Consider the following 26,308-nt stretch of genomic DNA (forward strand, 5'->3'; position numbering starts at 1 on the left):
GGTTTGAAGTCTTCATTCGTTGATCAAAGAGAGCCATTACAGCAATCTTCCCAACCGAGTGGTTGTCTTGGTGCAACACAACACAATCCTGAAGTGTATATGTGCTGTGACTGGTCGGAGTAATGTGGGTGTTAGCGAAAGGATGTCCACAACTCTGATTGGCTGGACTAGACTCAGTGGGAGGGAAAAAAATATATATATATTTTTTGCAAATCGTGCAGTGAGGATTGTCTCAAAAATACACAAATAAAGCAAGCAACAGGCAATGCACTACTGTGAATCAGCTGCATTTATCTGTGAATTGGCTATATTTATTTGTGGATCGGCTACATTTATTCGTAGATCAGTTACATTTATTTGTGGATCAGCTACATTTATTTGTGGATCAGCTGCATTTATTTGTTCATCAACTACACTTATTTGTGGATCAGCTGCATTTATTTGTGGATCTGCTGCATTTATTTGTGGATGGGCTACATTTATTTGTGGATCAGCTACATTTATTCGTGAACCAGCTGCATTTATTTGTGGATCTGCTGCATTTATTTGTGGATCCGTTGTATTAATTTTTGATCAGCTACATTTATTTACTTTTGAGACAATAAGACCTCCATAATGATAGATTAATGTTTAAATTATGTTTGTATTGCAAACTCTGCTACAATCATAGTTTAGCTAGTGGTCGACACTGCAGTTTGGCTATACTTTGAACACATACTGAAATTGGATGCTACTAAGTAATGTTAGCTGACAAATATTATCTTTACCTATGTCAATAGGAATATAACTAAATAGCAAGACAATGCTTCATCCGCGTATTTGTTTGGTTATGTTGGCTGAAAGCTGTTTTTTTAAGTTACACAAAGAACAAATCCAATTTTTGACTGTTTGATAAGAGAAGAATAAAACTAATATAGTGCATCAAGAGAGTTGGACCTTCTTATCTAAATGTTACTTTACACATTTGCCACAATTTTCATTTATATGGCTCACTAAAGCTGATATTTCCTATCCAAGTGCTCAAGTAAGTTAGTTTTTCCTGAATCTATTTGGCTCATAATCCAGTTACCTCAGAAGAAAAGCATTTCTCTTCTGTTAAGTACTATATGGCAGACTATTCTGAAAGGTACTGGGAAATTAAAAATACTTCTTTATCTACCAAATGGTTGGCCTAGTTTTAGGGGCCAGGTCTCCACATTTTCCACAATTAAGAAGCAGATTATAGGCAGATTATAAACTATAGCATAATCTCTGTTCAACTAAAAAAACAATCAGAATGACATGCTATGCATGCAGTGTCCAACCTCACAGCATACTGTATGATAACATTTAAAATTACAGGGCTCTAACCACCCAACTGCTTCCTGTTGCTATTTTTTTTGTTGGAAGTGGTGGGAAATCCTTGAAGGTAGTGATGTAACATTCAACTTTTACAGATATAGCTCAATATCTAATATTAGTAATAACAAAATAAGTAGTCATATTTTTTTTTAAAAGATAAATAAACTAAAAGTGAAAAGTTGTGAAAGTTGTTCACAGTTAAAAGGAAAATTCAAGGTTCTAACCTTTGTACTTCAATTGACTATATCATTTTGTATCATTTTGTCTTTTTAAGTAAGAACTATTTCCTCAGCTTTATTCCAGAATTTAGCCAGTAACATTGCATTCCTATTTTAGTAGTAATTCCTATTGCAGTCCTATTTTATTCTAATCCAAATCATTTTCATTGCCAAGCTCAGAGCTACACCTTGGTGAAACCTGGAATTGCGTTTAATGGGAAGGTAGTCATGTCAAGTCAGAAACTTGAAAGCTGACTGACAGAAATGTGGTTTCTTTTGAAATTTAATCAGACATGTAATACATTTGGGGTTTGTCCGCAACTTCTTTGAATGCACAATTCATTGGCTTTTCTGTTGGCATCTGCTGAGCCAATACGCACTATTCATTTAAAATCTGTAAGGAGTAATTTACAGCAGCAAGGTACATTTGTTCCCTGAAGAACACATGAAAAATGTAAAACATAATTATTGGTCTTATCTGTTGATTTGACCATGACCAGATATTCTGTAAGTTCTCTTGATCAGTTTTTCATTTAGATTTTATGTAAAATAGCGATCTGCAGCACATACATCTGTTAAAGCTGTCTAGCTGGTGGAATTGCCCTGATGTCTATTACATGCTTTTTTATAAATTCATGTAATTGGGATGCTCTACATTTTACAGCGAAATATTTGCATTATAAATGCATCTACTAAATCCTGAACGATATCCAGTCACTGCTTAAAGATGTCTTTACCCCTACTGATAGATGATCCCCCCCCCTCTGGGTTGATCTGAGATGATAATGCTTTGAAGTAGGTTGTCAGTCTTCTAGAACTCCATTGCTTTCAATTACCAAAATTACTCCTTAAAGGTTAATTGATGTTTTTTAAATTGTTAGTCTATCAGTCTAAATCAGTCGCAGTGTACCAGGTAATTTCTGTTTGCACATGTAACAGAGTGTCAGCTTATATGTAGGACTGGTGGCCCTATATATAAGCTGACATTCTGAAAGACTTATGCACCTTGTGCATTGTTGTTTTTAACTAATTTAAATAACTTAAGATATATGTTACTGCCAGCCAAAAGTCATCAAGAAATCTGTAAGAAAGAGATCTCTAAGAGAGTTTTCCTATATGTATGTGTGTGTGAGTTTTACTGCAAGAATTCGCCCTATGCCTGTGTGTGCTTACAATACTGACCATTTGTTTTGCTAGTAATGCTGTCTACGCTGGTCATAACCCATTTCAGGGTAGTCTTCATGCATATCTGCCTCCATTGGACCACCATTCATGGGCATACCCTCCGCATAGCCATAGGGAGGATAGGCAACATCAAGATCTGTGACGGGCAGAAACAGACAGTGGTCAAATACAGGAAATGTTATTGTATCTCACAGCAATGCAATTCTGAGTTACTTACCTCACCCATGATCCTTGTACTACTTTTTAGTAGTACTAAGTACTATCTAACTTTTTAACATATGCAATTTTTAAAATAATAATTTTTTATTTTTATTTAAAAAATAAGACATCCACAGAGCTTGCAGAGAGATGCAGAGTAGAAGTGTTGTTTTTTCTCAAAATACTTGACTGAATTTGACAAATTTCAAATTTCTTATGGTCCATGACATTTTGTGCCTATGTCTGTCTGTGACATCAGATATTGGGTTTACCACCTCCAACAAAAATCCTGAGCCAATAGCACACCAAACTTTCTCTCATAGAAAACTGCACAGCTGGTTGCAGTGAAGAAATGGCTGACTTCTTTTTTACAAAGTCAAGAGGTCAAGTTTCTCACCAAGTTTCATGATGTTCAGCCTGTTAAATGGCTGTTGATGACCGATTGACTGATGGTGACCATGTTTTTCAAGTGATCTTTTGTTCAATAGAAAAATAGGGCTTTCACAGAGATACAGCATATAAAATTTCAGCCTGATTTCAACTGTTGAAGAGGTATAGGCATTTAAATTAAGCTTGTTCGCTTTTTGGGAGAGAGGTGGCAAAATATGCACACAATGAAAAATGTTTTTATTTTTTAACAACAAAAACAACAGGGTTCCAGCAGCTTCATTGCTTGGACTTCTAATAAAAGTTTTGCTGCGTTTATCAAACAGTGACAAAATGACAATGTAAAAAGATATCATCTAAACCAGTGGTTGTCAACCTCGGTCCTGGGGGCCCACTGTGTATGCTGGTTTTCATTCCAACCACAATTGCAATCCCGGAATTGTAACAAGCTATTATTTTTCCTTAATCAGGTGCTTCTCATATCAGAGGGATTATTTGCCCACTTATGCCACCTTGTGTCAGAAATAGCTATGAATGCCATAAAGAATTAAAGTCCCATATTCATATTGTGCTATATTGTTGACGATTACGTAAAGAAGTTAAAAAAACTTTTTAACTAATCAAAATAAAGACTGAGGCAAATCATTAGGTCCCTAATTGGGGAAAGTGTGGACACCTGGCCACTAAATCTAATCATTTGATAGATAACGAAGAATTAAAAAAACAAAGAAAATGATAAGGAGTCAAACCTGTATTGTGATTAGTTTAAGGGAAATATTATGCACTTAAGCACGTGTGTTCAGCAACCTAATTGGAGCCTATTAATTCCCCTTGTTCATTTGATCTGTTAAAAATGTTACCTCTTTTTAAGTGGTTGTTTGCAATCACTTAAAAAGCAACACAATAACACAATGGGATTTCATTATTCATGCCATGCATAGCAATTTCTGACATAATGTGGCTTAAGAGGGTAAATAATTCCTCTTAACATGAAAAACACCTAATTAAGAAAAATGAACAGCTTGTTAAAATTCTGAGATTGCAGTTGTGGTTGGAACGAAAACCAGCATACACAGTGGACCAAGGTTGAGAACCACTGATCTAAACCAATGGAATGCATTCTTTATCTAGAAACGATTGGGTAAAATTCTATTTGGAACAATGCCAAAGATGCAAAGATGCCTGAAAATGCTCGGATTCCTTTTTCCATTTGGAACTTTTTGGAATTCATTTTTCCTAGAACAGATGATCAAAATCCAGAAAGATCCTGGAAAACCCTGGACAGGTGGCAACCCCACTATGATCCCATTAGTCAGATAGACCCCTGACAGGCTAACGTCATTTGCACATTTGCTGTATTTTCCTAAATTATTACTTTAGAGCTGCATAGTACATCTCATAAAAAACACGTTTTCAACGTACAAAAATGCCAAGTTACTCAAAAGTATTGATATCAAAATGACGCCAAGTTACGGTACTACAAACAATATAGGCTATCTTGCCTCACCGAAATTTAATAACATGTATTCCAAAGCAATGCTACCCAGTATTTCCTCAATTCTTTAAAGTCACTTGGCCCTGTGTGTATATAAGTGTGCAGTACATGGACAGGCCAAACATATGTGTGGATGGCTTTCTCACAGTCATGATTGATTGAAAAGGCATCTATATGTCCAATTTGTATTGGTATGTATGTATTTTGGTGGCCAGCCTTTCTGTTGTGTGAATGATTGTATGTTTCTTGGTATAAATGTCTGTTCGTAAATGTGAATGTAACATGCTGCGAGAGAAATGTCCCCATGGGGATAAAGAAGTTCTCTATGTATGTATGTACAATATGTATTTTACATGTATTTATTGTATGTTGCAAATATACAATCACTTGTACATTTAGTCAAATTCAGTTCAGAAGCAAGTATAAACATATGTTTTCTGGAGAAATATGCTTCCTGTAGTGACTGACCAGCAGTTTTCTACATGAATTTCCATGTGTTCAATGAGGCAATACGAAATATTTGACACTTTGATCTGACACAACCTTTGCATGACATTGTAATATGGTAAGGTTAAAAAACACAGGGCCAAGTGACTTTAAAGAATTGAGGAAATACTGGGTAGCATTGCTTTGGAATACATGTTATTAAATTTCGGTGAGGCAAGATAGCCTATATTGTTTGTAGTACCGTAACTTGGCGTCATTTTGATATCAATACTTTTGAGTAACTTGGCATTTTTGTACGTTGAAAACGTGTTTTTTATGAGATATCATTTCTTTTTGCAAGCGTTTTTATTACGAGAGTGAGAAATGCGAAGTGACCCTGTAAGAAACGGTTGTGAATTATGGCTATCATTGTGTGAATTTGTACAGTCTGAAGAGCGTGTACGTTTAGCAGTTTCGGTTTGCTATATATGTAAAACAGTGGCTGTGACAAATGGTGCGGTGGCGTAATTGTAAACGCATCAGAAAAGGTTAAATATGGCAGGGTGTAGCTATGTAGGCTACTCACGGATTTGACGGGCATCCAACGAGCCTTGATTGACAAAAGAATCAGCAAGCCCGTAGAATTAGAGCTGCCTAGGTCGCAACTTGTGTACCCTTCTGTCCTGCTCCGTTGTCTGTTATTTCGTGAAGATGCACTTTTAGTGTTTGTAAGGTTTATAAGGCATTTTGATAGCTGATCTGCAGTAGCAATTGCCTTTGCTTTTGTTTAAGCTAGAACAGAAAAGTTGTGGGGAATGAGCAGACCTGATATGCCCACATTGGCTCTTTGGCATTGAGAAAGATACATAAATTGTAGGAGTAAATTAAGCGCAAGGAATCTGAAGAAAATGTATTAAAACATAATATTTTTTTTTTTACCAGAAGATTGCTGTAGTTGCTTGACAGTTTTCACTTAGATTATGAAATAGGATTGAGAAGTACATTGTAAGCTGTTAGCTGGTGTTAATCCTGATGTCTATACATGCTGTATTTAAATGTCATGTAATTGGGATGTCTAAATACAGCGTTTGCATTATAATGCATACAAATTGCGATTTTTCCAGTCATGCTAAAGATGTCTTTACCTATGATGAATCTGGTTATTGAGATGATAATGTTTGAATGTGAGTTGTCAGTACTTCAGAACTAGCTTAATTACCAATTTACTCTAAGGTAATGATGAAAGAGTCTACAGGTTAAACAGTCGCAGTGTACACGTAATTTCGTTTGCACATGAAGAGTGTGCTTATATGGTAGGACTGTGAATAAAGCTGACTATTCTGAAAATAGCACGTTGTGAAATGGTGTTTTAACTATTTAAATAATAAGATATATGTTACGCAGCAAATGCATATGATGATCGTAAGATGAGTTTAGGAGAAGCTAAGATGTGTTGTGAATGAAAATGTTAGTGTGAAAAGAAATGTTGCTGAGAATGCTGTACGTGGTCAAACCCATTTCAGGAGGTTTACAGCCTGACCTCCATTGGTCATGCATCCCTCCGATAGCATAGGAGTGATGGCAAATCAAGATCTTAGCAAAACGCCCGTGGTCAAATAAGGAACATGTTAGTACGCACAGAAGCAATCTGGTTATATCCCCCATGACTTGTACTATTTTTAGGTACTAAGTACTACTAGACTGTTTAACATAATGCAATTTTAAATAATAATATTGTATTTAAAATAGAATCACAGAGCTTGAGAGAGTGCAGAGTAGAGTGGTCTCAAAAATACTTGATGAATTGACAAATTAATTCTATGGTCCAGACATTTGGCATGTTGTCTGCATCAGATAGGGTTTGACCACCTCAACAAAACCTAGCCAAGCCCCGAACCTTGCCCATAGAGCAACGGCACAGCTGGTTGCAGTGAGAAATGGGATTGCAGAACATAGTCTACCAGTTTTTGTAGCCTTAAATGGCTTGATGAGAACAGGTGACATGTTTAACTGATTTGTTCAATAGAAATGGGCTTTAGAGATACAGAAACAGCGTTTATGTAAGAGGTAAGCATTAAATTAAGTTAGTTCGTTTGAAAGTGGCATCAGCGATGAAATGTTGTATTTTTAAAAAAAAACAGGTTCCGCATGATGCATATGCTGGACCTATAGTTTTGGTAAAAGGACAAATGAACCTGTAAAAAGTTTTATAAAAAATGGTTGCATGGTCCTGGGGGCATGTGATGCTGGTTCATTCAACCCAATTGAATCCGGAGGTTGTCCCAAAGCTTTACTTTCTTATGCAGCCCTTCCATATCAGAGCGGATTATTCCATTAGCAACCTTGTGTCAAAATACATGGCCAGTAAAGAATTAAAGTCCCTTGAATGTCCATATGGCGTTAGTAAAGGTTAAACTGTTAATAATCAATAAGACGGGAAACTAGGCAGGGTAAGTTGTGCTGCCAAAAGCTAATATTGATAATAACGAGAATTAACAAGAGAATGAAAGGAGTTAAAACGTATGTTAGTTGGGATTGCAACTAAGCCGTGTTCTCAAGACTAATGAACCTTATCCCCTGTCATTGGACTTAGACTATGTTGGCACACTTAAATAGTTCAGCAATAACAAGGATTATTATTCGTGTGATGCAGTTTTGAATATGGGCTTAAGAGGGAAATTTCTGCTTACAGTGAAAAAGTACCAATTAGAATGACAGTTGTTAAAACTGAGATTGCAGGTGTTGGAACGAAAAAGAACAAGAGACAAGGTGAGAACCACGTCTAAAACCAATGGATGCTTTATTGGACGATGTGGGTATTAATTCTATTTGGAAATGCAAAGTGCAAATGCTGAAAATGTCGGTCCTTTTCCTGGCTTTTTGGATTCATTTTTCTGGGACAACCAGAAAGTCCAAACCTGGACAGGTGCAACCCATATGTCATTAGGCATGCCCCTGCAGGCTAACGTATTGACAGCGGATGGTCATATCTGGCCATCCACATGTATGTAAACATAGCTGTTTGCTGATGCTAGCTAGTTCTAGTGTAGCCCTTCTCAGACTTGAAATAGCAGTTGTGTTGTGCAGAATGGAGAAAATAAGCTAGCTAGCATAGTAGTGGATGTTGAATTTTCCAACCCATTCTGCAACATTAGCCTAAGCAGTGATAGCTAGCCTAGCTGTTGTGTTGTGCCGTTGCTTTGCAATAATATATTGGAAAGTTGCTGTATAAATATAGTATTAATTAGTTGTCCAATGTAAGACAAATCGCTTGACATTTTGGATGCTACAGTAGCCAGCTTCCCATAAAACTACGTTCAGCGCTAAACAAGCACCGCGCAAAGACACAAAGGTTGTGAGAGCCTGGCGGCCACTCACAGGGACAAAGATTTCCCAACAAAAGCAACTAGTGAGGCGATGTCATGCTTTGGGTTGGGATTGCAGTTTTCCATCAACCGTATTTGGGGTTTTAAATTGCCTATTGCACCTATAAAATCATGCTTACATTTTTCTTTATTCGATTCGATTTCGAGCCAAGAATAGATTGAGGGAAACAGAACTGTTCAATATGTATTTGTAGCTGTGAAGTATGGACAGTGAAAGACAGAACATTGTGCACAAGCAGGCACAAAGAAAAGGGAAAACAGTGAATGGAATGAGAGAGAGGGGGAGAAACACAGATGCAGACCAACTGCTGAGCAGTTAATAGCATTGGAAATGACACATATGATCATAGGAAACTGATACACTTAAGCATCAAGAAATCAAATCCTGTCCCAGTGAGGACAGTGTAAGTTGTTCAGAGTACAGGTGACAGGTGTCAATCAGTTCTATGGATATGGTCCAAAGCCATTATACAAAAGCCCCCACAACCAGCCCCCCCCCCGCCCCCCTTGTGTGAATATGTGTACATGTGTGGCCATTATGAGATAGAAGTTCACATGATATTGGTAAAATGCTAATTTGATGATTTGAGTGCCCTTACACATTCCTTGCTATCATTCGATAAATACTGCCTGATGAAAATGCAATGACAGTGCACTTTACCCAGATGATGGAGCAGCATTCCTCACCCTATATCTCTCCTGACTTTCTTCTCCACATTTCTTGATAACAGAATATCTAAATATTCTGAGCTGCATTACACTCTGTTAAAGGATATATTAATGATGTGCTAGAGCAGGGCTACCCAACCCTCTTCCTGGAGATCTACTATCCTGTAGGTTTTCATTTCAACTCTCATTTGGCACAGCTGATTCTACTAATTAGATCTCTAGCTGTTGAATGAGGTGTGCTTTGTTAGGACTGGAGTCAAAACCTACAGGATGGTAAATTTCCAGCAATAGAGCAGCCCTGTGCTAGAATTGTTCATTGGTCTTTTCATGGTCCAGTTATCTAGATGAGTACATTAGCCCACATGTTTGCTCTGCCATTCATCAGTGCATTTCAGTGCTCAGGTTTCTACAAGCACAGTTTGCCAGTGAAGAAACTGAATAATTCCACTGGTATAAACATAGTGGATTAAGAAAATTCAGCAAAATAAAGCATGGCGTTATGTGCCTCTGTGCTTTGGAAGATGCATTTGTAGAGATCACTGGGGTGATACGTACCATCCTGCAGGTATTCAGGCTCCATGGATATGGTGTTGTGGGCCTGGAGAAAGCAATTCAGCAAAAGTGAACCTCCTATAGCTCTACAAGACCACGGTTCATGACAAAATTTATAAAAATATTGTTGGAATCCTTTTATATACTGTGAGAATATCAGTCATGCAAAGGATGATCATAAGTACAGTGCAGAAGTAAATCTTCAAAGGGGACATTAAAGAACGCTCACCAACTCCCAGGCAGCTGGGTCATGCTTGAAGAGGGAATGTGTCAGCTCTACTGACACACGCTTCCTGTAGTCTGAATTTTTATCCTCAGAGATGCGGAACAGGACAGCCGCAGCATACGTAGCTGTGGGGGAGAAAAGATACTTCCAGTCTTTTATTCAGAAAATAAAGCTTGTGCAGTAAGGGGAATGGTCTAAATCACTAAATCACCAGTCTGCTGAACCTCACACTCCCATACTCTTTTGTCACCCTCACTCACTCCTCTATAATTATTCACTCATGTATTCTACTCTTAGCCTATTTACCATTTGAACTGCTACTATCCAGTAAGTCACTCTCATTCAGTTTCCCTTCTACCTTTTTCCACCTTCATTTGTCCCTCATTCCCTCTAATCTTATCCTATTACCCCTCCCCTCTCTTTCTTCCATTCCTCTTGTTCATGTCTCCTCACCAATGCCTTCGTTGCTAGAGTGCAGTAGTTCCATCAGTGGTGCAGAGGCACCCTCAGCGTCGATTAACTCAGCAGAGTGCTTGTCAAGAGCCAGCTCACATAGGACACCCGCAGACACACGCTTCACATTCTCAATAGGAGAGTAGAGGAGCTGGAAAGAGGGGGGTAGAGTCAGATCTTTATTGATACTAGAGTTAGTAGACACAGAATGAGGATGATGAGAAGTCCTAATTAATTTGAGTCCTGATTTATAACCAATTTGTCCTGTGTCCCAACAGATGAACAATAATTTAAAAATATGATATCATCACATTGTGGAACTTTCTTCTAGCCATACATCAACATCAGCAATGAGTGTTCTTACACACAGATTTCAAGTTGTTTGTCAATACAATGAGTGGTGATCGACACACTAAATAATAAAATTAGCAACAAAATAACTATTGTCATTTAAAGTAAAGGCTACAAAATAAATTTTAAGGCCTTTCTACAACTGAAGCAGATTGAGAGTCACAGGAAAATAACACAATAAGCGTACATTAAAAATTTTATATTGTTAAAAGCTGGAGGCCAGAGCCTATAATTAGTTGCTTTTTATCAACAGAATAGGCCAATGTATTTGAGTTTTAGGTTGTGCTGTACACATTTTTGCAGTTTCAATAAAATTTCTAGAAGAAATTGTATTGAACACACTCGCCGCCTCCACCCTCCCAACCCATAAGGCCTGAGCCCTGATTCACTTGGTGTCTCAAATGAAGAACACTGAGTCCCTGTTCATCAAAACTATAATTAAAGACAGAAACTGAAACAGACACACAAGCACCTGAAGTTACTCATGTTTCTTTCCATTTAAAAGTCAGGACATAACTGACACTTCCTTATTATGACATGGCTGTGCAAACCAGCAATGCTGTTGTTACCTGCACAAAGAGAGGGATGGTCTGCATGTTGGCAATTTCGCTCCTGTTAATAGGGTCCCGGGCCATGATGTGCAGGGCACCAGTGCAGCCCTCCACTATCTCCTCCATCCTTACACCATCCTGTGAGAGAGGGTCAGAGCAGGATAGTCCAGTTATGAGCATGTGCCGAGACTGAAATGGGAGTTATAGAGGCATTAGGAAGGGTTTATTTCCAATGGTTTTCAGTCCATCTGGAGTCTTGATTGTTTAAGTCAAGTGTTTCTGAATGGAAATGTAAGGACTTTCGGACTAAAAATGCCCATCCTCATTACTATTCCTCTTTGACTTGCATCATACCATGAAATTACATGGTATGTAAACAATACCACTAACCTATGTGTTTTATACACAAAATCGCTTCTAAAATGACTACGTGTCAGAGCACTGCTGGTTATTTTGCAGTACTTATTCATGAATGTAATACATTTTTCATTGGACTCTTATTCCTCTGACACTAATTTGTTATGGAGACAAGGGTTGAATAACCTGGTAAGTCTGTTGGGTGCTGGAAGTCGCATGCCTCTGGGCATCCTGATGGGCTTTCAGCAGCAAATTGACCAGTCGGGGGATGGCGCCTGCATCCCTCAGGGGGCCCTGATTATCTGGGCACAGTGCCAGGTTACGGATCAATCCAACTGTAGCCTGGAAGTAGGGGTGGGGGGGACCAGGAGATATCAGAACAATGACATTTAGTTCCATATCATAGCATTAATTTGTACGCTTCTTGGAACCAAACACTCTTTAAAATTTATGTGCTTATCACCATTTACAGAATGGTATAGAAATGTAATGACGTATCTACTGGAACTAATCATACATAGTATATCACAGTTTAACTGATTTTGGATATTGTTTCAAGAAGCAAACCACAGCATGTTGTCTTTAGAGTTGTCAAATGATGGTTCAATATTCTAATGCTATTCGAACTGTAAAAAAAAAAATCTTGTGAAAACTAACTTTTGAATGAGAGAAAAAACTGCAGCGTGTCCTTATTGCAACTGTTTTCCTTTTAACTTGGGTTGTGTTGAACCAAAAATAAATCTTGCATTTAAGCCCCTCATCTGTTGAAAACGGAAGTTGTGGTACTTTAATTTTCTCGCATCTTGTTGAAATTGGCTTGTCTAAAATTAAAAATTCCGGCCATAGAGGAGGCCTCGTTAATTTGTCATAATACATCAAATCTAACTGCAGAATGATTGCTAGTCCCTAGTGGCTCAATTATCTCTATGCTACAAATTCTGTCCGGATTATTACATAGCACCAGATCCAGAACTGATTTCCCTCTTGTGGCCTGATTGACATACTGTGCCAAAAAAAGGCCATTAAAACATCAAAAAATTCTTCCGCACATTTTCCTTGTCCTGTCATCATTTCCCAGTTGATAGCAGGGTAATTGAAGTCACCCATAATAATAGTTCCACAATTTCTGCCAAGCTTTTTTTTTTCCAAAGAGCGTTGAGTTCACACTACTGTCCGAAGCAGGCGGTCGGTAACACACTCCTACTGTAAGGCCCTTTCCATGTTTCCCTATGAGCTTTACCCAGATATCCTCACAAGGCACAAGCTGGTCAATTTCTGGAATTTTCTGCACATTAAAATTTTCTTTTACATAGAGAGTTACACTCCCACCTCTCTTACTGGATCTATCCTTCCTAATGAGTTTGTACCCTTCTATATTACATTTATCCCCATCCTCATCCCCAAGCCATGTCTCTGTAATCCCAACTATGTCACAACCTCCCCTATTCAGAGCAGCCTCGAGTTCCAAAAATGTATTTTTTATACTTCTATCATTTAAACAAAGACATTTCAGATTATTACTTCTACACATTCCTAATACAGTATTGAAAGAAATGTTTCGGATTACTTTTTGCATCTTGTGCAATTTGCCTTTCAAAGAGCCTCTTGGCTTCCTGTAGTTCTTTTTCTCACCTTGATGACAGGCCAGTAGTATGGTTGGTTGAGCAGCTTGACTATGGCTGGGATGCCATAGTGGTGGCGCACAGCATTCTGCGCCAGCTCAGCATCGGGGTGACGGCTAGTGAGGTGGCGCAGGGCACAGACAGCTGGCTCAGCAACATCCTCCTTCTCACCGGCCCGCAGAACAGCATGGATCAGTGCCTCAACCCCATTGCTCTGTGTCACCAAGGTTTTATTACGGCTGTTGTTGCAGGTCAGATTGGACAGGATGCCTGTGGCGCAAGTCAGCATGTTGACATCATCCGAGCCCAACTGGCTAACAAGCATCTGCAGCAGCCCATCCAGGCCATCCTACGGCAGGGAAAGACAAAGAGTGGTAAAGGGAGGACATAAAAGTATGTTAGAAGTTGTGGGGCAGAGCACAGGCAGCGAGAAGGTATAAAACTGAGAATGACAATTTCTAAAATAGAGCATTTAATTGTTTTATTAAGATGCTTTTTTCCCAAAGACATGTGAAAGTTTTTTTTGAAAGGTTTTTAAAAAGGTGATTGCAACATCACCATTTTTCTGAAAGTAATTTGGAAATAACACTGTCATTAGATTTTGTAACTTAACAATTTGTCAGTACATCAACAGGCACTATGCTGGACATTCTGGTCAGGTTATACCAAAATAAAACGAAAGGCCAGGGTGTCACTAGCTGCGGTTACATGCACACTTTTTTTCATTCTGATTGAAATCATTCCGATTGAAGATTTTGGGTCAACTGTTTACACAGGATGTGATCTAATACGGTCTGGTGTTTACATGCACCGATGCATTTAATCAGAACAGCTGTGTGACATGCGCAAAAGTGATGAATGCGTATGTGTTGATCAGTGGAGAGAAACGTACGCCACGACACATTTACGTTAAGACGGTGGGCATGCGCAAAAAGAACGCAGCCAGAAAATAATCCGTTTCATCATTTACATGGTACCATTTTTCTGGTACCAGGGGCGACATAGCTCAGGAGGTAAGACCGATTGTCTGGCAGTCGGAGGGTTGCCGGTTCAAACCCCGCCCTGGGCATGTCGAAGTGTCCTTGAGCAAGACACCTAACCCCTAACCCCTAACTGCTCTGGCGAATGAGAGGCATCCATTGTAAAGCGCTTTGGATAAAAGCGCTATATAAATGCAGTCCATTTACTCTTTTGATCGGTTTATGAAAAGGTTTAAACTACCCCTCTGCAACCGATTGAAATTTCAATTGGTTTGGTCCTGTTTATTCTGATTGAGGTGTTTATATGGAGCATTTTAATTCTGCTTGGGCTTTTAAACCGATTAGGCTCCATGTAAACCCAGCTAGTGCTGACTTTGTAAATTTGTTATCTGTTGCCTGATCTGGTCTCAAGGTAGCTCACCAATATAATAGCCAAAGCAGGTCTCTCCCAAAAAGATCTGAAAACGCTTAATATTTAATTTCACCATAATGCTCACTAGGAGAGAGGTTTAATTTACCTATAACCCTACAGAAATTGTACTGTAGATCGACCTGAACCCTTAATAATATATACATATATATACCTGTGTGTGTGTATATATATATATATATATATATATATATATATATATATATTATATATATATATACAGTGAGAACCATAATTCATTGGACATTTTTTGTTATTTTGGTTTTGTACTCTAGCACTTTGAGTTTGAAAGGATACAATGACAATGAGGTTGAAGTGCAGACTGTCAGCTTTAATTTGAGGGTATTTTCATCCATATCGGATGAACCGATTAGAAATGACAGCACCTTTTGTACATGGTCCCCCCATTTTAAGGTATTACAAGTATTTGTTGAATTGGCTTCACAGATGTGTTTCGTTAGGCAGGTGTATTCATTTGTGTCGTTAGTAAATGCAGAAGAGAGCTGTTAATGTCTAGTCTTGATTCTAGACTTTGCAATTGCCTTTGGAGATTGTTGTTGGGGTGTGACAACATGAGGAAGACAGCAGTGTCGATGCAAATTAAGCTAGCCGTCATAAGGCTCAGAAATTAAAATCAATCAATCAGGAACATTGCAAGAACCCTGGGCATGCCCAAGCCAACTGTTCATCATTAACAAGAAAAAAACAACTGGTGAACTCAATTATGTCAAAAGACCCGGTAGACCGAGGAATACCACTGTAGTGGATGACCGGAGAATACTCTCTATGGTGAAGAAAACCCCCCTGACAACAGTCCAAAAGATCAAAAACACTCTCCTGGATGCAGGCGTAGATGTGTCAAAGTCTACCATACGTAGAAGACTACACCAGCAGGACTACGGAGGGTACACTACAAGATGCAAACCACTGATAAGCCTGAAGAACAGAAAGGCGAGATTACAGTTTGCTAAAAAGCAACTAAAAGAGCCCCAAGAGTTCTGGAACAAAGTCTTGTGGACAGATGAGACAAAGATTAACATGTACCAGAGTGATGGAAAGAGGAAAGTGTGGAGAAAAAAAGGAAATGCCCATGATCCAAAGCATACCACCTCATCCGTGAAACATGGTGGAGGGGGTGTTATGGCTTGGGCCTGTATGGCTGCCAGTGGAACGGGCTCACTTGTCTTCATCAATGATGTGATTGCAGACAGAAGTAGAACAATGAATTCTGAAGTCTACAGAAATATTTTATCCGCTCAGATAAAACCAAATGAATCCAAACTCATTGGACAGCACTTCATCATGCAACAAGACAATGACCCGAAACATAGTGCTAGAGCAACAAAGGGGATTTTGACGGCCAAAAAGTGGAAAATCCTTGACTGGCCGAGTCAATCACCGGATCTGAATCCAATTGAACATGCATTTTACATGCTGAAGAGGAGACTGAAGGCAAAAAGTCCCCGAAACAAGCAGGAACTGAAGATGGCTGCAGTACAGGCCTGGCAGAGCATCACCAGGGAAGATACCCAGCGTCTGGTGATGTCTATGCGTCGCAGACTTCAAGCAGTCATTGCATGCAAAGGATATGCGACCAAATATTAAAAATGATTACTTTATTCTACATTATGTTAAACTGTCCAATATGTTTTGATGCCCGAAAATGGGGGGGACTATGTACAAAAGGTTCTATAATTTCTAAACGGTTCGTCCGATATGTATGAAAATACCCTCAAATTAAAGCTGACAGTCTGCACTTACTTCAACCTCATTTACATTGTATCCTTTCAAACTCAAAGTGCTAGAGTACAGAATCAAAATAACGAAAATGTGTCACTGTCCAATGAATTATGGTGCTCACTGCATATATATATTTAATATATAATTAAGGTAAGAAATCAGTACTCCTGGGATCAGACAGAATGTGAGCCTTTCTTTTAGTTCGTAGACAGTTTTGTAAACCCTGAGGTCTACCTTGTCGCCGGCGGCAAAAAAGGTGGGGATATGGTTTTTAATGTGTAACCCCTTTGCGCACATGGCAAATATTGCCAATCCTTGCCAATTTAGGAGGTACCCTATTTAAAGCTTTATAACTCCAGATGTGAGCATCACAGAGACTTAAAAGATGGCTTAAATGAAGCAAGACATTTGTACCATTTACAATACTAACTTAAAGTCGTTTATATTCATAATTTAGGAAGAAGAAAAGTGCCATAAATGCAATTGTCTAGGCAAAAAATCTAAAAAGAATTTTCTCTATTTTTCAATTAAATACTGAGAGATTGCAAACATACAGCAGGTTAAACTATACATGTCCTGGATCAAAGACTTCTTGACCACAAGTGCATCAAATCTAAGGGTGGATACGCAAAACTACTAAAGATCTATGAATAAAAAAGTAAGCAGTGGACTCAGTGTCTCCAAATCTCTTGTTTATTTCAGTGTTCAGTGTGTGAAAAAATATTTTCATGAATCCCCAGATAGACGCTATTGTCCAGTTTCCAGTGTCATGGGTGGGGGGTGTAGTTTCAGATGAGACTGCAGGGAGGGGTTTCTTGTTAAATGAACGACCAGCGTGACAATGGTGGCACTGCAAAACTCCATATTCAGCATAGTTGTTGTGTATCGTTTCCTAATGAAACTAGAAACAGAGTTTCTGACAACTCATAGTTTGGTTGCAGGAGCAATGAATATCTTAGTTGAGCAATCTAGGCACGCAAGCATGTCGACCACTAGGGGCATTGCGCAAAGGGGTTTGAGTATTTTGTGCAGTTCTGTGGACCGTACTACACGTACCACAAGAAAGATATAGAGGCTCTGGAAAAAGTTCAAAGAACAGCAATCAAATTGATTCCTGGTACAAAAGATAAAAGCTATGAGGAAAGACTTAAGATGCTTAACCTCTTAAAGCTTAGTAAAAGGAAACTCAGGTGTGATTTGATTGAGGCTTTTAAATTTATAAAAGGGATCAACAAAGTGAACTACAAGAGATTCTGTTAGTAGAACAAGGGGACATAACTGGTCAATTCCATACAAACATTAGGAAGAATTTTTTTCACGAAGGTTCACTCCCCCCTCCAACTGAAGCAAATCTCTAACTCATTACACTGGATTGTTGGCTAACTAAAAAGACAACATTTTATCTGTAAAATCTTTCTGGGACAGTTCCGCTTTCTGTATTTTCACTGTGTTTAACGTTAGCTACCTGGTGTGTGAGCAACTTGGCATTCTTGTATGTTGAAAACGTGTTTTTCATGAGACACATATTACTGCAAGATTCATTTTGTCTCTCTGTTAGCTAGTGCGATACCGGCTGACGCCAGTATATGGCAGTGGCCGCCAGTCAGTGTGAGACTCGCAGGCACACGACATCTTGGTAGCAAGCTTTGCTGGAATACTTGCAACTAGTGATGGGCAAAGCAGTTTTTTTCAGTGTACTGAATCATTAGAATCAGTTAATTATAAAGAGTCGGTCAAAAGATTCGTTCACCGAATCGTTCAGTGCTTGACCGGAGTCAGTGGCGTCAGTAGGGTTGGTGTCACCCGATGCGGTCGACAGGGGGGAGAGAAAGAGAAACTGGTATATGTTCAGAGTGATGTTCGATTATTATCCATTTATTATCCATTATTCCATACCGTACCCACTCTTCTCCCCAGAGGCTCCTCGCTCCTTGCATTCTCTACCAGCAAGAGGAACAAAGCCGTGTATACGAACCGTACCATCAGTTCAGTGTACCGTCACATCCCTAGTACGTTCAGTGAACGAATCACTGAACTGATAGTCTTCGAACGATAGCCAGTCAGTGAACGCAGGGCCGTGCACATGGACATTTTGGGGGGGCAGGGGCTCAATTGAAAAAAAAGGGCAACCTCCACACCCCATGCACCATCCCCACTATTTTCATCCTGATATTGCCACACGACACCACGTTCATAATCACACACTATGTTCATAATATGGGCCCTGTTTTGGGTCTTCTGAAACATATTTCCTTAAAGTAATATGTCATCAATTTTTGGACCCAATAAACTTATCCAGACATGTTCATGCTCTACAGATAATATCCCCCATAACACTACAACAGCATCTCACACAGACATCACATACAGTTTAGTCTTCAATGTTTTTCACCTTTATTCCAGGAACAGGGATAACTAAACACAAAACACTGTCACAAAGCACATGCAATATTATAAACACATTTTCTTAATCTCTCTTTTCTTGGCATTGCACTGCAACCAGCAGATGCGCAAAATTAATTACTTGCATGTTCACCATTAACCGGACCAAAACAGCGGCATAGTATAAAATTTACTGACATGCATAGTGACCTGGAAGCAGTTTTACCTATTTGGCTCACTATGAATACAACTTATATTAAAAAGTAGACCAATGTTCTTTTTTGTCTTTGTTTATATTTTTATAAACTTCTGTTTTTTCAAAATGAAAGCACTGAATAACTAATGAACTAATGAAAGTGCACTGTTCTGACTGTTCTGAGCACAAAAAGATTAGGCTAAAATTGAATGGTGACGGAGACGTTGCATTGCAAGCCACCTACAGATATCATGAGAACGTGATTAAATATCATTTAGCCATTACTTTGTGCAGTCAAAATTAATTTTATAATATTTTAAGGCAAAAAAACTACAAGTGTAACTTTAAATAAGATTAGATAAGCTGTGCCACTCTGAAATGCCTGATTTGAGGATTTCATAACTTCCATCTATTTTCATGTCTTGTGTCATTTTGTTATTCTGAGTATATTTGCGAAATACAGTAGAGTTACAGCAGCATGATTTAGAAACACGTTTTGTGCATCACAAGAGAGGATAAACCACACAGCATGACCACAAACATGCTAATACGGCACGATTCACTCACACACACAGGCGCGCAAGCACACACACATACACACACACACACACACACACACTAAACAGACTAATTTGTTAATATGTTACGTCTATAAATATAAATCTCCAATTTCCCAGTGTATTTTGCTTTTCATTTAGGTGTATTTGCCCATAATACCGGTGACGTCAAATACTATTTCCCTTTTTAAGTTCTGAGTAATCAATAACATGCAAAAGCAGGCTACTGCATTTTTTTTTTGTTTGTTTTTGTTGCATTTTTTAAATTAGCAGCGTGCCACTACCACCCATTTGAAACAACTGGCTAAACAAACGGACTAGCCTACTGTCCTTGGCATTACTAAAGAAAAGGGGACACTTACAACATCACTAATCTTAGCGACATGCTTCAAACATTGCCTATTTGTAAGTTGTCTTCCTTGACAAAGGGGCTGTCATTAATTATCATTAACCATAATTAGCTAGACTAGCTTGCTTGTGGGCTAGTAGCCTATAGGATAACTTAACCTAGTCTAAAGTTGGAAAATCCGATATAAACCAGTTTATTCTATTTTGAGCATCGTAAATGTTGTTGTTTCAACTGCGATGTTGTTTTATGACATCTTTTAGTGTAAAAGAGTACACAGTAGGAAATTCACATTATTGTTACCTGTTATCTACGGATGTACAGCAGTGTGCATCCATAACAAGTGGGCAACTGTGTCGATCAAGACAAAATAGCAGCGCCCGGTACTGCAGCTGAGGGGTTGCGATTTACGCATGACGCTAAAACTGCGGACCCGTGCATATATATATATATATATATATATATATATATATATATATATGTTGGTGGTATTTATAAATTGTATTTTATATACAAGACAAATTATAAATGCCACCGACCAAAAGGGCACTTGTCGAGTGAAAGGGCAAAAGGGCAGGGGCTCAAGCCCCCCTTGAGGTCTATCTGTGCACGTGCCTGAGTGAATGACCAGTTCAGGTTTGCTCGCAACTGACTGAGAGCTCAACTGAACTGACTGAGAAAGCGAGCTGAGAGCGAGTGTCTGCGTATGTGGTCAGCTAAAAGCTTTTATGTTTTATTTGCAGGTAAGACCGTATGAAGTATAGATTTTCAATAGTTTTGCTATGCCTACGAATTCCTATTGACTTTTGCATGCTTTTGAATGTTGTAAAATAATGTTGCCTACACTGGTTAGTAAGATAACTACATTGTGTACTAGCCACAGGCTATATTGCTGTTCACATGGTTAGTTAGCTGGGGGTTCTTCAGGAACCATGCTATAAGGCTTATTTATGCATTGTAAAAATGGGGCTTCTTACTTTTCATGACATTAATCATTTCTGTTAGAGGAAAAGAGTGCAATACAGAACAGTATTGTAACGTGCTAGGTACCAAACTTTACTGAAATACTAGCAAGCTAAGTGAGCTGAAAGCGAGTGTCTGCGTATGTGGTCAGCTAAAAGTTTTTTGTTTTGTTTGCAGTGAAAAAGAACTGCTTCTTTTCATTAAAATAGGTGGCACTGGAAGACTTGTGTCGTCATTCTGTAAGTGCCACATATGCATGTCTGTCATAGCCTTCATTTATTAATTATTACTTTCACTTACTAATTACAAACACAGTGCAAAAATAAATGATACCTCATGAAAAGCACGTTTTCAACGTACAAAAATGGCAAGTTACTCACACATACAAAGCACTATCTATAAGTCATTCATTCAAACTGGCTAAATCTAGTCCTGCCATTAAAAGTATTGATATCAAAATGACGCCGAGTTACTGTACTACAAATAATATAGGCTATCTTGCCTCACAGAAATTAAAGAAGCTGTATTCCAAAGCAATACTACCCAAGGTTTTGTAAATTGTCAATTGGTCTTGGTTTTTCATGAGATGCTATATAAGTCCCAAATATTACAAAAAAATATGGAACTACATTATTTAATAGTTTTTTTTTAGAATGTTGCATGTATGATGACACTCTTCACCTCAAAAATGTATTTGTGAAAACATTGACTATGCTATTTTTTGCTTTTTATACAGTGGGGATAGTGAAAGCAAGCTTTTCTAGTCTTGAATATTTCAGTCTTTAACAGCTTTAAAATGTGTACATTTGCTTGAATCTCATTGGCAGGGGATGGTGTGCAGGCATAGGCACTCACCTGCTTGGTGGCAGCATCAGATAGGTTGCGTAGGGTCCACAAGCAGTTCTGCATGAGGCGCTGGCTGGATCCAGTCAGGTGCTTCCCCAGAGCCTGCATTCCACCTGAGAAAAGTGCATGCTCACGTTTTTGTAATCACCTTGAAACTCCCATAGGAGGGCCAGGTTTACTGGGATAAGGCTGTTAAGAATGGCCTCACATTTAACCGACATCAAAATCAAGATGCTTTTCCATGTTTGACTACTTCGGACAAAACATCTCTCATATATTGTATTGCATATTAAAGGTCTTGGGCCGGAGGTCCTGCCGCAGAGGTAGGTAGTGTGGGCAGCATTTTCATAGCTACAGACAGGCATGTCTGAACCTGCTGGTATTATGCAGGCATGATGTATGAATCGCACAAAACTTTTTAATTAATCAAGGAAATGTTATTTGTCGCTATTATATTATCAGTACGGCTAGGTGTTTTTCATGGAAATTATTGGCTAAAGTCACAGAGCAGTCATGGCAAAGTTGTTGAAAATCACAGAAAACTGTCAAAAGGGCAGAAATCAGAGCGTTTAAAAAAAAGAAAACATTAATTTAATATATGTTATGTGCGGCAGTAGGGAACAATTTAAATAAAATAAGAAAATGCAAAGAAACAAGTGCTTAAAATGAAAAAAAAAATCAGCGGGCAGTTGCCATTAGGAACAAATACGAGTGAAGTGCATTGATATCATATCCTATCAATTAACCAAATGTCATCAACAGTCATGGCACACATCTCAAGTTTTATTTGTCCATATCTAACAATATGTATGTGGGCTTTCGCGGGCCTGGGACAAAGTCTTGGCGGGTGTGGGCAGGTGCGACAAGAAAAGCAGGCTACATAAATCAGGCCTCTATTACATATCACAACATGAGTTTGTTTACTTTCCATTAAATCATTGTGGTACTCATTATTCCTGGTGGTTATTTAAGGTGACACTTTTCAGTCTTTGAGTGACACCTGAACCGCTCAAAGTTATGACAATCTAGATTCATGTTTAGGCATTTAGTAGACAGTTTTCCACAGCAAATCAGAAGGCTTACATTTTGCATTTTACATTTTACACAATCCATTTGTAAAGCTGGATGTCGACTAATTATTATAAATATTAAACCTGCAACATCTGAGTAACAAGCATAGATCCCTAACTATTATACTACATTGTAGATCTGGGAGTCGGCCATTTCACCTACCAGCCTCCACAATTGCAGGCTTGTTGCTAGGGCAGACGGAGAGCACCTTCAGGACACGGCTTGTAGTCCAGAGAAGCTTCTCATAGTTGTAGTTCCTCATGATGTGCACCAGTCCCTCTGGACCACCATTGGCAAGGATGATCAGCTGAGGGGGGAACACAACTTTTTTTTCCTCCCTATACATTTTTTCATTATTTCCAAAGCAAGAAATACATTATTGATAACAATAAACAATGTTTTAAGGGAAATGTTTACATTTGCCAAGAGCCTCAAAAGGCTGGAAATTAAATTGATCAGCCAGAATGCTGACATCAGCCTGCTACCTATCAAGGTGCATCAGTACAGAGCTTTGACAACTGCTACAGTCCTGTATTGGGATGACAGGTGTGCCATCCCGCCAAGTTACACCTGCAGACATCCCGCCAAGTTACACCTGCACCTGCAGACAATTGTTCAAGCATATAGTGTAGTCATTTAAAAAATTTTGTTGGAAAAACAGCTGAATTGCTGATTATTTCCATTATAAATGATTTGACGTTTTGATGTGACACATATACTTTGAATGACCAGATTCTCTGCAGATGGTAAGATGAAAAAACACAGGACCAAGTTAATTTAGGCTTACAGATTTTGCACTTTAATAAATCACGCTTCAATTCCAACATGCCCATGTGTTGTACTTGGAACCACAAATCATATCACTCTTTCAGTAGAGCTTGTTCACAAACTGTTGGTATGGAGTATACTTTTTTGAACCAGTGAAATTAATTGATATTTGAATTTGAGTGTATATCATACAGTGTGGAGTGCATACTGCTTGGATCTCTTAAGGACAATAGTCTAATTTTCAACTCATAACTCCAGAAGCTCTGTGCGGATACACGTTGATGGAGAGCAGGCTGAAATTGGCATCTGGGCTGATCAATTTAATTTAGTGTGTTTTGATACTTTTGTCGTACACAAAAATTTCCCTTAAAACATAGTTTTTGAGATTAACTGATTTAGATTTTACACTGGAAGGTTTATATAATACTAGGTATCATTATGCATGCACACTTAACAGGAAATTACCATATTAAATTCAGCACATTAAATTATGCCTACCTTGCTCTCTTGGTTGCCATAGGACAGCAACTGCAGGCAGTCAGTGGTGATGGCCAGGAACTTAGGATTGCTTTTCTTCAGCAGGGGCACCATCCTCTGAAGGCCATCTGCCAGTCGCACTGCCATCTTTGCTCCCTCCTGGTGTAACAGCAGGTTGTGGAGAGTAGTGATGGCGTAGAACAACACTGACTCCATGGGGGAGCTGAGAGAAACAAAGGGGTTACATATTCATACTGCTCTGCCAATATTTCTGTGTAATTAGTGCTTCACTCACTTCATGCAATGCAGGAGCATAGCTTAATTAATAGTGCTTTCATTTCAGTAAACTGCTTTAGATCTGTCATGCTGATGGTCTCAGTTAGGAGGACTTATGTAAGCTGCATTATGCATATTATAAATGGGTTACTGATGAATTCATTCATATATTTTTGATTCATTAGAAAATCACAATAAATGTATTTTCAACAAGATAAGGAGAATGGATATTGTCAAGTGGACATTATTAAGCATTATTAATGATGCTTTATTGATATGACATTGCTGAAATAAAAAATGTAGACCAAATTGTTTAAGGTAATAACACAGTTACTACATATAATTTCTTCACCAAATTGCTATATATAGATTTATATCCTCACAAATCATGCCAGAGTAAATATTTCACAGATTTCATATTGATTTAAAGGGCTATTTGGCTTTACTTTCAGACTAGGGGTCATCAACGTGTCCGTACAAGGACAAACGTGTCCGTGGCAAGACCTGTCTGTGTCCGTGGCAAAAAAAAAATTGATTGGGAAAAAAAGTTTATTTTTTTCCCATGATAATATACATTGCAATCATTTTCTTGTCAAAATATTGACAATCTAATGTTTTCCGAGACTAATAAATTAATTAATTAAAACTTGACCACTTCAAGTTTTGTATGTCTGTGGTAAAAATTGCATTTTGACCAAAAAGTCCGTCTCAAGCCAACACGGTGATGACCCCTGCTTCAGACAGTTCAGTTTTTGCTATTTGTGGATGTCACAATAGCTTATTGGAGTCACAATAAACACTTTTGTGGTTTAATAAAGAAAAGGAAAGGGCTGATGGGTGACTCATTCAGTTAAGGAATCACGCTCTGCTGCAGGAATGAGCTACAAATTCTGTGATTGAATCCAGGCCATACCAGTGCTCACTGTAACTGATAGTTCCATAGGGTAATGCACAATTGGCAGTTGCCTCACCCAGGATAAGGGAGGGTTCAGTTGGTTTTGTATTAGTTTCATCACTATCTAGTGATCAAAGTTCAAATGGGCATCCATAGACTGCATGTTAACTAACTTGAACCTGGATGACGCATCATAAAGCACTCCCTTTAATCTCCATCAAAGAATTTGCTTTTTCACAATGTATCATTATTTTTTATATAAGAATTAATTTTTTAAAAAATTATTTATTATTTTAATTGGTTACAGTCCCATCAAAACATAAGTTTTATTTAACCATTTCTGTTCCTGGAGCATATTTCTACCAGGTAATCTCCCTATATTTTTGTACATTATAAAGCAATTGTAAGGGTGGGGTCCGGCCGGGGCATTTCTGTGTGCACTTAGCATGTTTTCCCCGTGTCCACGTGGGTTTCCTCTGGGTACTCTGGTTTCCTCCCACAGTCCAAAGACATGCAGGTGAGGTTAACTGGAGAGTCTAAATTGCTCCTAGGTATGAGTATGTAAGTGAATGGTGAGTGTGCCCTGCAATTAACTGGCAAACTGTCCAGGGTGCATGCTGAGATCCAGCAACCAGCAACTCCTGCGATCCTGACCAGGAATAAGCAGCTACATATAATGGATGGATGGATAAAGCAATTGTATGTCCTATTGGCATGCCTCTATGATGTGGTTACTCTATACAACCTATTCTTGTAATGCAAGATGATATGAGACTTTTGGATTTGGAGATATACTTGAGTGATAGAAAAATTATTTTTTTCTCAAATAATAGTGCTTATCAACTAATGTATATCATATCCAGGCCAAAGCTTCACTTCCTTCAATTTCCTGATGGGGACATGTCATGTGAACAAAATGGGGGGCTTCTATTACATAAACCTGTTTAATCTCTAAAAAATTAAG

At 38.5% G+C, this 26,308-nt stretch overlaps 1 protein-coding gene across 2 annotated transcripts in view; it reads right to left on the reverse strand.

Moving 5' to 3' along the window:
* jupa (junction plakoglobin a) overlaps window positions 1-26,308 on the reverse strand; it is a 67,957-nt gene that overhangs the window by 3,179 nt on the left and 38,470 nt on the right. For both annotated transcript variants that reach the window (XM_064324466.1, XM_064324465.1), the window contains 10 exons: window positions 24,195-24,396; window positions 23,091-23,235; window positions 21,867-21,970; window positions 13,428-13,766; window positions 11,982-12,137; window positions 11,457-11,576; window positions 10,537-10,687; window positions 10,087-10,208; window positions 9,861-9,903; window positions 2,742-2,880 (listed from right to left, as the gene is read on the reverse strand). In XM_064324466.1, the coding sequence (XP_064180536.1) occupies window positions 2,753-2,880; window positions 9,861-9,903; window positions 10,087-10,208; window positions 10,537-10,687; window positions 11,457-11,576; window positions 11,982-12,137; window positions 13,428-13,766; window positions 21,867-21,970; window positions 23,091-23,235; window positions 24,195-24,396 (1,510 nt within the window). In that variant the 3' untranslated portion in view covers window positions 2,742-2,752. The remainder of the gene's footprint in view (window positions 1-2,741; window positions 2,881-9,860; window positions 9,904-10,086; window positions 10,209-10,536; window positions 10,688-11,456; window positions 11,577-11,981; window positions 12,138-13,427; window positions 13,767-21,866; window positions 21,971-23,090; window positions 23,236-24,194; window positions 24,397-26,308) is intronic.

Source organism: Anguilla rostrata, chromosome 2, assembly GCF_018555375.3.
Source record: "Anguilla rostrata isolate EN2019 chromosome 2, ASM1855537v3, whole genome shotgun sequence".
Taxonomy (NCBI): domain Eukaryota; kingdom Metazoa; phylum Chordata; class Actinopteri; order Anguilliformes; family Anguillidae; genus Anguilla; species Anguilla rostrata.